The sequence below is a fragment of the Platalea leucorodia genome (genome assembly GCF_965183815.1).
Source record: "Platalea leucorodia genome assembly, chromosome: 9".
Classification (NCBI taxonomy): Eukaryota; Metazoa; Chordata; class Aves; order Pelecaniformes; family Threskiornithidae; genus Platalea; species Platalea leucorodia.
In genome coordinates, this window is record NC_138831.1 from 27,959,568 (window position 1) to 27,974,408 (window position 14,841).

The 14,841-nt window shown below is 48.8% G+C and overlaps 1 protein-coding gene across 1 annotated transcript in view; it reads right to left on the reverse strand.

The window, feature by feature from the left end:
- The window catches only part of ALPK3 (alpha kinase 3), a gene marked incomplete at its 5' end in the record, with an annotated part of 35,177 nt that overhangs the window by 10,055 nt on the left and 10,281 nt on the right, over nt 1-14,841 (reverse strand). The window contains 4 exons of the mRNA XM_082321655.1: nt 1,667-2,699; nt 4,023-4,140; nt 12,322-12,443; nt 13,266-13,310. Coding sequence (XP_082177781.1) covers nt 1,667-2,699; nt 4,023-4,140; nt 12,322-12,443; nt 13,266-13,310 — 1,318 coding nt within the window. The remainder of the gene's footprint in view (nt 1-1,666; nt 2,700-4,022; nt 4,141-12,321; nt 12,444-13,265; nt 13,311-14,841) is intronic.

Consider the following 14,841-nt stretch of genomic DNA (forward strand, 5'->3'; position numbering starts at 1 on the left):
GAGCATGAGGCCCAGCAACGTCCCAAGGCCAGGAAAACACTCATGCTACAACCGTGTCTTGTTTAAGGGAAAGACTAAAAAATAAAAGACAAGCAACCTGTGTCCTGGGGAGTGAAAATATCCTCAAACACATCGGGAGTCAGCTTTAAAGGGCTTTAAAATAGCTTATTTGGTCATACAAAAGCCTGAGCACTTTCCCCAGCATCACCAACTAGCTGAAGCATTCAAATTCAAATCAAAAGCATTCTCTTTCGTCTACTCAAAGGCACACCAGCTGACAAGTTACAGGTTTCCCTCTGTGAGTGGGTTTTTGAAGAGGAAAATACCTTGATGCATGTCAAAGGCTCGGATGACAGCCCAAGCCTGGCTGCTACACACCAGCACTTTCCACCCTCCTTAAGAGCAAGTGGTGTAAAAATGAGCAGAGAGGGAGAAAAAGAAAGAATTGCTTTGCCATAGGCTTGCATGCACAGCCATAATTTCTGCAGCAATATGTGATGCTGATGGGTCAGGTTAAAGATGGGTTCAGGGCGCTGCACTGTGGTGAGGCCAGGACCCAGATGCTCACTTCACTGGATAACACAGCAGGTTTCTTACCAGTAAATGGTGCTCCTACCTACAGCTAAAGAAATCTAGAAGAGGAAGAAAGGAATTTTTTTTAACTGGAGCACCCAGCAGTCCCACTTTTCATATCACGGATGTTCCCACATCCTGAGGTATTTGCATTACGTACCAAGGGAGACGTGCTGCACCCGGAGTGCCTCCTCTGATAGCCTCGGTCTCTACTGAAAGCGTGCACCTACCATAGCTCAAATGCCAAATCCTGACAGCACCTGCAAATTGGACTCAGAGAACCTTTTACCGCAGAAGGGGTTATTAAAGAAAAAAGGAAAAAAAAAAGACTGGGAGCTTCCAATCTAGTATTTTCATGGAAAATGCTTCAGGTTAAGCGATAAAAATAGAAGTTGACTAAAAGATGCAGTGAGGGTCAGGAGCAGGTGCTGTGCCCTGGCACTGCATCACCAGCACAATGAGTCTTGCAACAGAGTTTTTCCAACAGGGAAGAGCCAAAAAAATAGTCCAGATCTACTGTATACATGTTGCACTGTAAACAAAATTCAATGCCCTGCCCGGGACAGCTCACGTGGCATACCTGGCACACTGCACTCATTTGCATGGGGGGCTCATTAAACACCGGCTGAAGCTAAGGCTCAATTGCTAAACTGAACAGATGTCATCAGTCTCGCTGCCTGTTGTATGCACAAGGCATCCACCCCCAACTTTAAATAGCCATTCAGTGCTCTCTGCTTAACTGATTTGGAAACATTTTGCATGAGGTCAGCCTGCCAATTAAAGGGGAGAGCCCACAGCATGCCCCAGGCCACCCGGAGACCAGCTGCTCAGCCGGAGGGCCCTGACGTACATCTCTCCTCACCACCCCGTCTGACATTTATTTGGAGATGGGGTGGAAGCTCTGCTGCCTGGGCACGCAAAGTCCAGAAAGCCCTTTTTCCTGGGTGCTTTTGCCAGTGGAGACCTACGAAGCCTCGGCAGCAGATCCTGTGGGGTACATGCAGCCTCCCAAGGCTGCTGCCACAATAAAACTGTGTGGCACAAATATTTTCTTGTTGCAACCCCTGCGTTGGCTGCTTTCTGTCCTAGTTACCTCTGGACTGATGGCTTTGTTTTCCTCTGACTTCTGTGCTTGGTGCTGGCCTCTCTGTCCCTCAGACGGCACAGGTCCTGCCTCCGACACCTCTGAGGACGACAGAGCATCCTCCGTCTGTCTGCTGACTGCCACAGGCTGCAGGGCAGCCTCGCTCGCAGCCTCTTCCTTGGCTCCTGCCTCCTCCTTCCCTGCTGCTGGCTTTGCTTGCTTATCAAAATATATCTCTTTCAAAGAGAAGTGCACATCGCCATTGATTTTAGTGTCCTGATTCACAGCTTTCCCGGGCTCTTTGATTTTTGGACTGTTTTCTACTTCTTGATCATTTGCCACCCTCAAACGTGCATTCCTGCGTAAGGGGACAGGAGGGGCAAACCTTGGATTTGGAGAGGGGTTGGCCCTGTCTCGCCCACTTTCTTCTCGCTTGGAAACTTCCTGCTTTGCTGCTGGAGGAGCCTCCACCTTCTTTTTCTTTTTAGCTGCAGAGTCTTTCACCATTGGCTTAGTTGCTAGGTCCTCCACTGTCTCGTAGATGTACGCAAGAAAGCTGTTCCCATTCTCCTCCACGCTTTCCAAAGAGGCATCTCCATTGGTGGTCACCTCTGCTTTCAAAGGTGCTATCAGTTTGCTTGGAAAGCCCATCATTGCATTGACCCTCTGCTCCTTTGGCTCAGCAATGTCCTCATGTAATCTGGACTGAGAATCGGCAACGTGCACTTTTGCTGCATCCTCCTTCTCCCACAGAGAGGCTCCCGACCAGAGATTCAGATCCCTGGCCAGCCTCCGCTTTCTCTGGAGCCGATCAGGACTCATTCCCTGCAACTTCTCCACCTCCACAATTTCTTTCCCTCGTTTCTTGCCCTGTTCAATCTCTCGCAGCTTTTCTTCAGCTTTTCTCTTAATTTTGTCAAACCACTTCTGATGGATTTTGAACTCCGTCATGGTTCCCACTTCCAGCACACCAGAGCAGGACACGATGCCTTTGTTATTTCTAGCTGAGGCCTGGTAAATGCCTGCATCTTCTTCTCGGCACCTGGAAACCAAAAGCTCTGCATGAGACCTGCCCGTCCTCCCCAGGCACTACCACTGGGCACAGAGGCATGCACGGTCTCCCACTTCTTGCTCCAGAGGGGCCAGAAGATGAAGACATGACCCTTGAGGTGCCTGTAGTAGGTCTGGAGGCCTGGGGCTGGCCTCCCTCCCCGGGCTCTGCCTGTTCTCAGCTCTAACAGATACGCAAGTTGGATGTTAAATCAGTGCCCAGCTCCCCCCTGGGCTGTAACTCTGATAAGAGAGGCCTGTGATGGAGGAAGAACAGCTAGCACCAGGCTTCCTGACTGTTCTTGGCCACATTCCTCTGCAGGAACTTCTCCTCTCATTTCTTCACAGCCTACATGACATTTCTGCTCTTCCTCCACCCTACTGCCTTACCAAAGCCTTCCTGCCCCGCTTCACAGGCACGAGCACAAGCACATGCATGCTGTCTCTACTGTCACCCCTTGGGAATGCCTGGCCCATGGAGATCCCTGCTCCTGCAAGAGGTAAGCCAGCCTCTGATGGAAACCTGGAGCACACCTGGGGCGGCAGAAAAACCCAGGCTAGAAGCATGAGTTTGACTAACTACCAGCAATACCAATATTCTGCACTTTCAGACAGTACCGCACCTGTCTGACATCCCAAATCCAGGACTTGAGGTGCAACAGGTCTCTGTTTGCTGGGGACACAGTGTGCCTGGCTCTCCAGAAACACAGTCCTCATTTAATGTTAAAAGAAGCTGGTAGTCAGGGCTGAATAAAGGAGGCCCTTGGCTCCATCAGCCAAGTGCCAAAGCAGCCCTTTCCTTCCCTGACCTCATGGTGAGAGCTAGGAAAGACCCTGCTGGGACAGGGCTGCAGCCCTTTCCCCTCTTTGCTTTTGCTTAGGACACTCCTGTGAACTGTTTCTGTCCTTGTCAAGCCTGATTCCCTGGACCCGCATCCTGGAGGCAGCCAGTGCTTTCCCTTCGCTCACCTCATCCAGCCCTAATGATCAGCTCCTGTCTGGTGCAGCCATAGCACACACTGCTACCAGTGCTGGAAGGCTGCAGAGAGAAGAATTTCTCCTGACCTTCCTCTTGCTTCCAGCATTGCAGCTATCCCTGGATGCAGTAATGGATCTCATACTGATGTGATCGTGGAGTCATCAGAGCGAAGAGCTGAAGGGGAAGGGACAGCCGGGAACATCACAATGGGGAGCAGAAGGGGCCAGCACGGGTGTTGGGGGGAGATCACTGCTGACAGCCAGCTCCTCCAAATAGTGAAAACATGCTCAGAGCTCCCATCACCAAATCCAGCCACTCTTCAGCTTCTTTACTCACTTGTACAGCTGCAGGGTGTGGCGATTTCCATGACGGAATATCTCATACTTGGGTAAGCCACAGTAGCGGTCCATCTCTTCATCATCCTTATACCATGTCACCTCTGGCTGCGGGTATCCTGGAGAGGAGATGGATGGTAGATCAGGGTGTGAAACATTGCAACCAGTAGCACAGCAAGCCTGCTCCCGTGGGGACAAGGTATCAACAGCAAAACAAAATGCTCTGGCAGAATAGGATACATGTTATTCTGGGCTCACTGCATTCTTTAAATCACACAGCAGAATAAGTATTGTGAGTGGAAACCTGATGGACTTATCCAAGTCTTTTATCACTCCTAGGAGTAGGGCTATTTTTGTGAAAAAAATCCCAGCACTTCATTCCTGAACAGAGGGGAGTGGATCACATGATCGTCTCCTGTAACACTGGCTGGGAAAAGAAGGTGAGCGTACTGTCACTTTTATATGAAGAGGCATGTTTTGATGAGACTAAGGCTAAGGTTAGAAAAAAGGCATTCACCCCTCCATGGAGCTCACAGCATTTTGCTAAGTGTCACAGCCTGTAAGCTGATCCAAAAGTTTCCATTGAACAGAAACAACCTTGATTGCATCACAGCCAGATTGGTGTCCTACAAATGTCACTTGACAACAGATGCCACCTGCCTTTTCAGTAGAATGACATCATGATGTGTGTGACTGGCTGGCTAGCAAGCTGGGCATGCAGCCACATTCCCCACCACCGACAGCAGTAGTGGATCAGCATGAGTGCCCCACATGGACCAGTGATAGCCACAGCCCTCATCTCCCACCGACAGTGGCTCTAGCTCAGAATAAGAGCAGTTTTCCTCTGAAAACTGCTCGAGCCAGTGGCCAACACTGGTTCCCATACTTCACATGGGGCTCCGGCACAGCCAAGCTGACCCTAAGGGCATGGGATAAAAGTTTCAATGATCACGTCATGCCTCCACTTAAGTCCATGCACTTAACAGTTGTTCAAAGCCCCAAGGTAGATATCTGAAGCTTATCTCCTGCAAATACCCCTGCTGGCTTTCTGTGCTGCCGAAGTGAAGGAGTCCGGCACATTGCTTACCTCCACCAGTCCCTAAGGGTCTCCCCACCAGCCCCTGGCACCCCCGAATGCAGCAGGGGGTCAGCTCTCATGGACAACCCTGGCATGGGGCCAGCAAGGGCTCTCCAGGAATACCCAAAGCATCCAGACTCGATGGCTCTGAAGTAGAGAGAGGGCAGGGACTGGGAACTACCCACCTATCCTGGATACTTCCCAGCTGCCAACTCACAGGTTTCAGGGCTCACTAGGACCCTTTTCATCTCTGGGGTGAGGAGCCTTCTACTTGCACCAGCCAGAGATGCTGGCAGCCTCTAGCAATGCCTGATCCCAGCTTATCCCTGTTCCCATGAAGGTCCCATAGCGGGAGCGAAAGACCACGAGCAAAGACTCATCAGCAGGAGTTCACCCTAATTTTGGCCAATTCAAAATGCCTTTGACCAGAGAAGCAGCATATGTCAAATCTCTTCCTCATGTATTGCTTGGTTCCCCCTGCCCCAATCTGCTCTTCTGATACACTCCCTGTCCCCATCCCTTGCTTGTTGGGGCTCTCCAGTGTCCTCTGGCCCCTCGAGGGACTTAGCCCACTGGAACCAGACAGGGTTAGGGAAAGAGTCTCAGAAGAGTTTTCCTTTCCTGCTCTCCTCCATGAACACTTGCCATCCCCATAGCCCAGACACCCCTGCGGAACAGATTTTACTCTATTATCTTCCTTTCCTCACTGAGGTCTCTTACTCTGCACTGTCCCTGGCATCTACCCTCTCCATCCTCACTGCCGGTACATCTGTCGCATCCTTTGCTGCCTCATTCCCCTCTGGAATCTCGGCAGCTTTGGCTTTCTGTCGGTTAGTGCCTCGTTCCTCCTCTTCTGCAGGAAGCCAAGTCATTACTTTCTCCTGAAGCCCTTCCTGCAAGGCTCTCCATCCTTGCCTTCAGTCCCTGTCTCACCATGGTCTGCTCTTTGCTGCTGTTCTGGCCCTCCAAACCAGTTTCTAGAAGTGCAAAGCCCTCAGATACTTGTGGCTGAAGCAAACGAGCCCTAAACTGCTAACTGGAGAAGGCCATGAGATGGGACCACCAGGGATCAATGCTGCTGCTGCTTATATTTTCCATAAATATTACCTACTGACTGTACTTGGCAGCAGGACCCTGGGCTGAATGAGCCTGTGGGGGTTTCTTTCTGCTCCAGGGATGAGGAACAAAACAATTTCCACACACAGCTCACACTTTGCCCACAGCAATCCTACCCTTCCCAAGGGCTGTTCTGCAGGCCAGACCTTCAGGAGGCCCCCACGGTTTGTGACACAGTGAGCTGGCAGGTGGATTTTCCTAATACCCTGCGAACAGCAATCACAGCACTTCATTCTGGCAACTGCAAGCATATAATTTCCGAGAAGCCCTGTGATTGTCCCCCCATGGCCTCTGCAGCTGATTCCCATTCCCAGCTGATATCTGCCGGAAAGAGCTGCAATTTCTATAGCTTTGCAGTACCTCGATGAGAGGCTTTTCCTCCTGTTAAGCCTAAACTCTCTGACCTGTAGCACTTGTGTCCTTGAGGCTACCTGCTCCCTACCAGGGGCTACCACCATACCAGCCCAGCGCAGGCAAGGAGGGACTAGCCCCTGTTGCATGGTCCAGCCTGCAGTGAGAGGGAGCTACAGGCAAGTGGTAGCTGGAAACCCGCAGGCAGAGGGAGGCTGAAGGGCTTCCCACCTCCCACGCAGAAACAGTGGCCCCAGCTGCCTGTTCAAACACCAGCCGTCCATCCCCAGGGGCTGTAACCAGAGCCAAGCAGGGGATGGAGAGATGCCTGTGCAGGGACAAGGCTCCCTGGCATGCCCTGTGCTTCCATTGGGAGTGGAGCTGCTGCTGACACTGCAGGCATTCATCTTCAGGCTGCTGAGCGAATAAATTCCCCTGGTCCAGGGTGGGGTGGAGGGCAGGCATCACTGCCAACGCATCCCCTGCAGCCACAACATCCACAGCTTGCCCGGCTACTGCAACAGGCCAATTTCAAGGGTCCGGGTGGGATGGGGTGGCTGAGCCGAGGGCTCCATGGGCAGGCATTCCCATGCTGCAGGGTGCCGGCTGCCCACCCTTAGCATAAGCGCATTGCAAGACAGAGCAGCCGTTCATCAGGCACTCGTCCTTCCAAAACCTGTCACTCCCACGGACCCCCTGTGCAGCTGGTGCCGAGAGGGATTTGCCAGCAGCTGGTCCCCTGTGTCCACGAGCAAGTGCCCTGCAGTTACGGACAGAGCAGTGCCGGGCGTTCCTGGGGAGCAGGTCAGGCGTCCACTGCACATCTTCAAGCCCAGCACAAGTTATTTGGGAAGCATGTCTTCCAGTAGCATTGCTCCAGCATGATGGCCAGCCACTGCAGGACCCAGGAGACTTCTCTGAGCAAGGATTTTTTTTTCGTGGAGATTGCCAGATTTAGATCAAACATTCTTTTTCCCAAAGCTGTTAAAGTCTGAGAAGTCTTCACAGCTTTGATGACCTTAACCAAAACAGTTCTTGCAACAGCTATCCAAAATCACCCAGAGAAACTCTGTTTAAAGGAACTTACTTTTTTTGATATTTTGAGGCAGGGGTGGGGGGAGTTAGTCTTCTGAAACTTGGGAAAGTGGAAACAATTTAGAACAATTACACATAATCTCCATGGTTTTCTGTTTCTGTTCTACACAAGCTATGTGGAGTGGGGGCTTCAGGCGGTTTTGGGAGGAAAAGTCATGGTAAGATCTCATCCTTTCTGGCTTTATGGATTTACACCTCCCCATCACCTGAAGACAAGGAAACTTCCAGTAATGCTGACAGGAGGGACAGATACTCACTAAGAGCAGCAGTTCCCCATGCCACTGGCCTGCAAACGGTGCTCATTCTCCATCCCTTTCTTGCCCTGGCTGCCCCAAACCCAGGCACCCTCATCTCCCACCAGCCTGCTCTGTGCTCTTGTACTCACTACCCCATCCCCAAACCCACCCATCCACCCCTTTCACAGCCCCTGCATTTCTCCAGGCATCCTTCATCCAAGCACTTCACTCTTGTCCTTCAAACATTTCCCTAAAAGGGCCACCACAGATGCAACAAGTTGACCTCCTTTATGCTTATTAAAATCCTCATCCACTAAGCATGCGACTATCTACTCACTTTACCCCAACTCTCTTCCCCAAGCCGTGAGCAGAGCCCTTTCCCCTCCACAGCCCTACAATAAAACCATATTGTTTCTGGGCATGTTGCTTTGTTCACTTCCCCTCTGTGGATGTGTTAGTCAACACAGTGCAGAAGTCCCTGTTGATTGAGCACCTGCATAGCATGGGAGAGGTACCAGGCTGGACACTTCTTCAGCACAAGCACTGACTCATGAAGAGAGTGATGGGACCTAGCTCCTGAGCTGATGATTTAGGTAGCCAGGTCAGAGGGCTTGAGCCTTCCTTTCAGGAGGGCTGAAATGGTGCTGAAGAGGCAGCTGTACAACAGCAGGCAATACCTGGTACTGACATATGATGGTCTTGGCTAGATCCAGTCATCATCTCTCCCAATCGGCCTCATTGCCTAACAAGCAGTCACAGACCCAGGACCCTTCATCCAAGCCCCCACATTTCATCAGCTGACATCTCTTCCCAGCCAATGCTATACAGAAATGACCGAAAAGTTGTAAAATCCTTGTAGTAGTACCTCCAATAAGGGCCACTCTCTGAATAGAAGAGCCCAATATCCACTCACTGGGAAGGATCTGTGATGACCTTTGAGATTCTGAAGTCCAGACAAGGAAAACATTTGGTGCAGACAAACAGGGTGTGTTCTGCTCTGTAAGAAACTGCACAGTAAATGGAAATGTTCTCGTTCCCTTTTTCACATCTCTCAGAGAACAAAGGATGAACTAATTTTGTCTAAAAAAGAAAACATGTCATAACTGATGCAGGATTTGACCCAAAACAATCAAATCAGACATATTAGGGACACAGGTAGCAGGCAGAACTAGGCCACAGGAGGAAAGGAGGATTTGTGCAACCACCCAAGAGCATCAGGAAGTCTGCTTCTGCCTGATTTGTTTTTTCCTTGCCTGCACCACCCAGCACATTTTGGAGACTGGCTCTTCAAACACTTGCATCTTGCTGCCTTCCTAGGACATATTCAGCAAGTCACTGGTATTCACAGATGTGGGATTACCCTGTAACTCTCAATGTTGGTCAAGAAGCAGCAAAAAAAATATTAAGATGTTATTGTAGGTCATGTATCCATATTTGGGGCTTGAGAGTCAAAACATGAGCAGCTGACAGTCTGCCCTTTGCCTCCTGCAAGTCTGTGAACCAAAGTGTCCCTGGACTCCAGCCACAGCAGTGGGACTGAGCTGGTTCCACTCTGGTCACTTGCCAGGGATGCAACCACCACTTCCTTTCTTCCCGTAATGCCTCCCACCTGAATGTAAACATTATGGTAGCAGGAGATATCTGAACTACTGATCAGACTTTGCAGTCAGAGTTCGCTTTCTACCTCATGCCCCTCTCTCCCAAAGAGATCCTGAGCTCCTAAAGCAGTCCACATGCAAGAGATGACCATAGGTGGTCCAGGCTGCTTTTAAGGATGTTTCCACGAAAATTCCTAATTTTGTAGGTTTATTAATTTAAGTGCATAAAGACATCTCTCAGTCTAGTTTACCAGGTACCAAAATACTGCAATAGGCTACATGCTGAAGATGCTCATTTGACAGTTTCCTTCACTTGAGTAGAAAATGAGACCAGTATCAGGTCAAGTTTTCACCTTGGTGTAATACACCAAGTTGTGCTACACAGCACCAGCAGGTCATCCAAAACTAGAAGGCAGCGTCCTGCCTACCAAGAGCAAGGGTTGACTGCAGGAAGGGCTACAAACTGGACAGACAGCATATCTGTCTCTAGACATTGATACTTTGATTTTGGTACAAGCAGAGGAGGTTATGCCTTCGCAGCATGTCTCCTGCACAATATACAGTGAAGAGTTTCTCTAGCTTTTCTAGGTGCTGGAAAGGACATGGACATGGCATTTACCAGGCTTCCTTGATAGGGCTGACTGAATTATCTCTCCTCTCTCCTCTTGAGTGGAAACTGAGCATGTTGGCATCACACACGCAGGGCACTTCCCACCCTGTCAGCCATCCAGTCTAATGGTGAACTAGAGCTCAGCTGCACAAATGCATCTCTCATCTTGACAAAGCCCACTTGGAGCTGATTGTATGTCCTGGTTTCAGCTGGGATAGAGTTAATTTTCTTCCTAGTAGCTGGTATAGTGTTGTGTTTTGGATTTAGTATGAGAATAAGTAAGTTTGATAACACACTGATGTTTTGGTCATTGCTTAGTAGTGCTTACACTAGTCAAGGACTTTTCAGCTTCCCATGCTCTGCCATGTGCACAAGAAGCTGGGTAGGGGCACAGCCAGCACAGCTGACCCAGACTGGCCAAAGGGCTATTCCACACCATATGACGTCATGCTCATGCTATATAAGCTGGGGGGAGTTGGCTGGGAGGGGGGGACTGCTGTTCAGGAATGGGCTGGGCATCGGTCAGTGGGTGGTGAGCAATTGCATCGTGCATGACTTGCTTTGTATATTATTATTACTACTACTTTATTTTTTTTCAGTTATTAAACTGTTCTTGTCTCAATCCATGAGTTTTCTCACTTTTACTCTTCCGATTCTCTCCCTCACCCCACCAGGGAGGGGGGAGGGGGTGAGTGACTGTGTGGTGCTTGGTTGCTGGCTGGGGTTAAACCATGACATAGTATTATTTGGACTTTGTAGGCGATGACATTTGTTAGAGGGAACTGTCAGCCTCAAGGTGCAGTTGGTGAACACTTAAGTCAGTGAGAGAAGCCAGGACTAGGCACTTTAAAAGGGGCAAGAAATCCTGAAAGGGAGAGCAGTACTACCCCCTGTCCTTGCAGTAAGCAGTCATGCTGTGAGTCTGCAGCACTTCTACACTTTCCAGCAAGGGGAGGTGGAAGAGAGAGTTGTATCTGCTCTTATTCAGGATTTCCTAGCATATCTAAACATCACTAATTTTTTGACCTCTGACACTCCCGGCTTGCAGAATGGTGAATTCCATGCTACTGCACAACATGTCAAGCTTCTGCTTTTAGAAAACTTCTAAAAAAAGCTCTTCTAATGAATCACTGAGGGGCATGGCTCGGAGGTATCTCCCTAGCAGCCCACTTTTGCCCTAGAAGCAGGAAGCGATCTGCTGAAGTTAAGCATCAATAAAATCAATGTATCAGTTGTACCCCTGCAAGTTCAGAAAGTCAGACCTGGAAAACAAGTAAATCCATATGAGAAGAGCCAAGAATTCAAGGCCAGCAATGCTCAGAAGGGCTCAGTTTGTGTTTCCTGGTGCACAGCTTATTTACAGCAAGTTTCTAATGGCAAACTAGATTTCCCAAATCTTAGGAAAGTCTTGGTCCTTGTGACTAAGAAGCTCACTGGAGATACCCTCCTCCTCCCAAAACTTACAAACTTGTTTAATGTCTCTCACTGAGTAACCTGTTGGAATAAATAACATGTGCAACATCAGGAAGGATCACAGAGTTGTAAACAAGTACATATTATGGAAAAAAGAAGTTTTAGAGTCTCCATATTTAAAGGACAAAAGCTCATCAGCAAAGGAGCCATTTACCTTTACACCACTGCATTGCCATGCCACATCACAACAATGCCCTCTTTTTCAGCCTCCCCCTTCTCCTCTTATTGGCCTAACCCCTTCCTGCCCAAGGTTAGATTTTAGCTCATTGTGCAGAAAGTGGCTTTTATTTCAGATGTTGACAAACACAGAAGTTTATCACTGATGCAAATGCAGCTGCACTCTAACCATTTACAGCCAGCAAAGAGAGCCAGAGTTGGCTCCAGTATGATAGCCTCAGTCTTCAAAACTGCACATTCCTGAGTTATGGAGTCCAGGACTAGCAGAGATTAGGACAATAAAATGTAGCAGGCCCAAGCAGTAACCAGCATATTCCGTTTTCTGGTCTTTAATTTGCTTTGTTTGAGATGTTAGGTTATGCCTTTGCCTCTTTACAATCTCAGGTGGTTTTCCACCCTCCCCCCCCGCCCTTAAATTAAATCTGAAATCATTATGCAATTGCTGAATCTTTACTTGGCAGTCTGACAACAGCAGACTTGTTAATTGTTGCCTTGTTATCACTTGCTCTAGAGTTTAACTAGCACATGTGAGGCAGGACCCGGTTATTCGCTGAAGACACTGTTACCTGTCACTATGCATGTGAATTTAGCATCAGAGTCCTCGGACACAGAACGCGATTTGATAGTGGTTTCAAATAGTGGCTGGGTTTCCTCCGTCAGCTGAGAAATGATTGCGCAGAAGGTGCTCCTGGAAGATTCAAGAAGCATTTCTTAGAGATGAAAGTACTAGAAAAATCAAAGGGTCCCCTTCCTATCTCATCTCAGAAGCCTGTGTTCTTGTTGTAAATGCCCTCCTTCCCTCCCATCATCCCTACACTAGGTTGTTCACAAGTCCAGTCCAGTATCAGGGTATTTGACTGTTTTTTCAATGCTAAGATGACTCTGTCACTTTAAAGTGTCATTTGGGAGACATTCCCTTTGTCTTAGCCCTTATGGCTATCAGGGTAATGAATGTCAAGAATGATTTTTGTTCTTGATTACACAGAACATTTCTTTGATCAGCCAGCAGGCTCAAAGCAAGGCCCTAACAAAGTCAGCTTCATGTTCCCAGTACTGCACCATCAGTGTTTCAAGTGTTGTTCTGTTCACTGGGATTTGACTTTATTTGTGAAGGCTTCACACTGTAATTTCAGGCCAAGTGTGAACTGAACAAGCCTCCCAAACACAGCGGCCCTCTTTGAAAGCTTTGAATTAAGAAAAGCTGCCTGCTGCAGGGACAGCTCACTGAAGGAGACCTTGAGCCTGGCTTGCAGCTTTCTGAGCTCAGGAATTATATGTGAAGGTGCCATCCATTCCCTGTTTAACCTCTCACTGCTGCAGGTAGGCACTCACACTACACACTCCATGAGTTCAGGCACTGACCTCGAAGTTCAGACTGGGACACCCAAATAGCCAGAACTATCCCAATAGTACAATCTGTAAAGCTCAAAAATAGACCTTAGATTCTCCAGTCATTTAAGCACTATCCAATAGTAGCAATAAATCAGTATAACCATACAGCACTGCCAACCCTGTTGGAGCATCAGCAAGAGATGCTGCAGAAGATCTGGGCTTTCTTAAATAAAGGAAAATTATTTAATTCCAAGTTGGGTCTTCATTTGGATAGTGCTCTGGGGCTCTTGGAAGGGAAGAGCTTCTTCTTTCATTTTTCCCTCTGCAATTAAAACACTACACATTTACACTAGGAGAGAGGACCCGAAGGTCTCAAATGCAAGGATCTTCGGAGAAATAGCAAATATTGCAAGAGAACTGGTAGCTGGTAGCTCTGCTTATATAATTTTCATCAGTGAAAGACATTCCTTAAACAAGTGAACAGTTCTAGAGACATGCAAGAGGTGGAACAAATCCCCAAACCATTCCTGACACAGCTCCACCACGAGCAGAAGGGCTCATAGCACATGTTGAGGGCTCCATGAGGAGGACCCCAGCCTCACAAGCAGCCCCTGGCTTGCAGACAGGATGCTGGTGCTGCTGCTACTCATGCTCTACCTGCTGAGGAAGAAGACTTGTTCAGGAAAAGCAAAAAAACCTCACATTTAGCATGAACCCAGCAAGGTCAGGTGCACTGACAGGCTCTGTAGCAGGGACTGAACTGCATGCATGGCTGAAGGTGCCAGGATAGCTCCAGCCACAGCAGCTGCCTGTTTCATCCACCCAGAAAACTTACCTGGAGGCTGCAGTGCTATATGATTTTCACTCTGGCTTCCTGCTAGAATGGGTTTGTAAGATACACAGGGGGATGAATCCCTGAGCAACAAACAACTGGGATGCAGGAGGAGCCTCATCTAGCTCCCAGGCACTTCGTGTTGTGTAAGGGTACGGGACAGGGGCAACTAGGGCTGTTGCATACTTGACTCATCTACTGTCTATATCCAAACACATGTGTGGGATGGGGTAAAAACCAGCCACAGCTCAGAGTCTTTTCTGTGGAAATCAGTGGTCCCTAGGAGAGACTGGTCCTGGCAAGCAACTCTTCACAGGGCCAGGAAAGGGCTGTGGGAGCCAACAGCTGTTTCAAACCAGAGAAACCTTTACATACTCCAACCCCAGGAGAAAAAATCCCATTTCCAAAGAGCAAGGCAGACAATCCAGTACCAAGGCAGTTACTGGTGGGGTTTTGATGGCCCCTTCAATACAGATCCCCAGCCCTAGACCAGTAAATGTCTTTTAGATCCACGTAAGGAACTTCCCAAGCATCAATGAACATTTCTTACCCCAGCAGGAGAGCAACCAGATCAGCATCTTAAAAAAAGTGATGCGCACACACACAATGACACTCGGGACCAAGTTTAATCCCAGTACCATGCCATTGATATCAACAGGCAACACAAGGAATAAGTCTGGTCTATTCAGTGCAAATCCCAGAGTAAGGTGAAATAACAGCAAAGGCTACTGAATGCTTTAGGAAAGCAGCATCACCAGAAGCTGGGGGCTCCACAGGCACAGCAGATGAATCAGAGGAGATTTGCCCAATGTACACTTGGCAGGAAGTCCTGGAAGGTCTATTTAATCTTTCAAAGAAACCATTGTATTAGTCACAGGGGGGTTTTAGGGACTGCAGCTCTATGGGGCTCTCAGCTGACTCA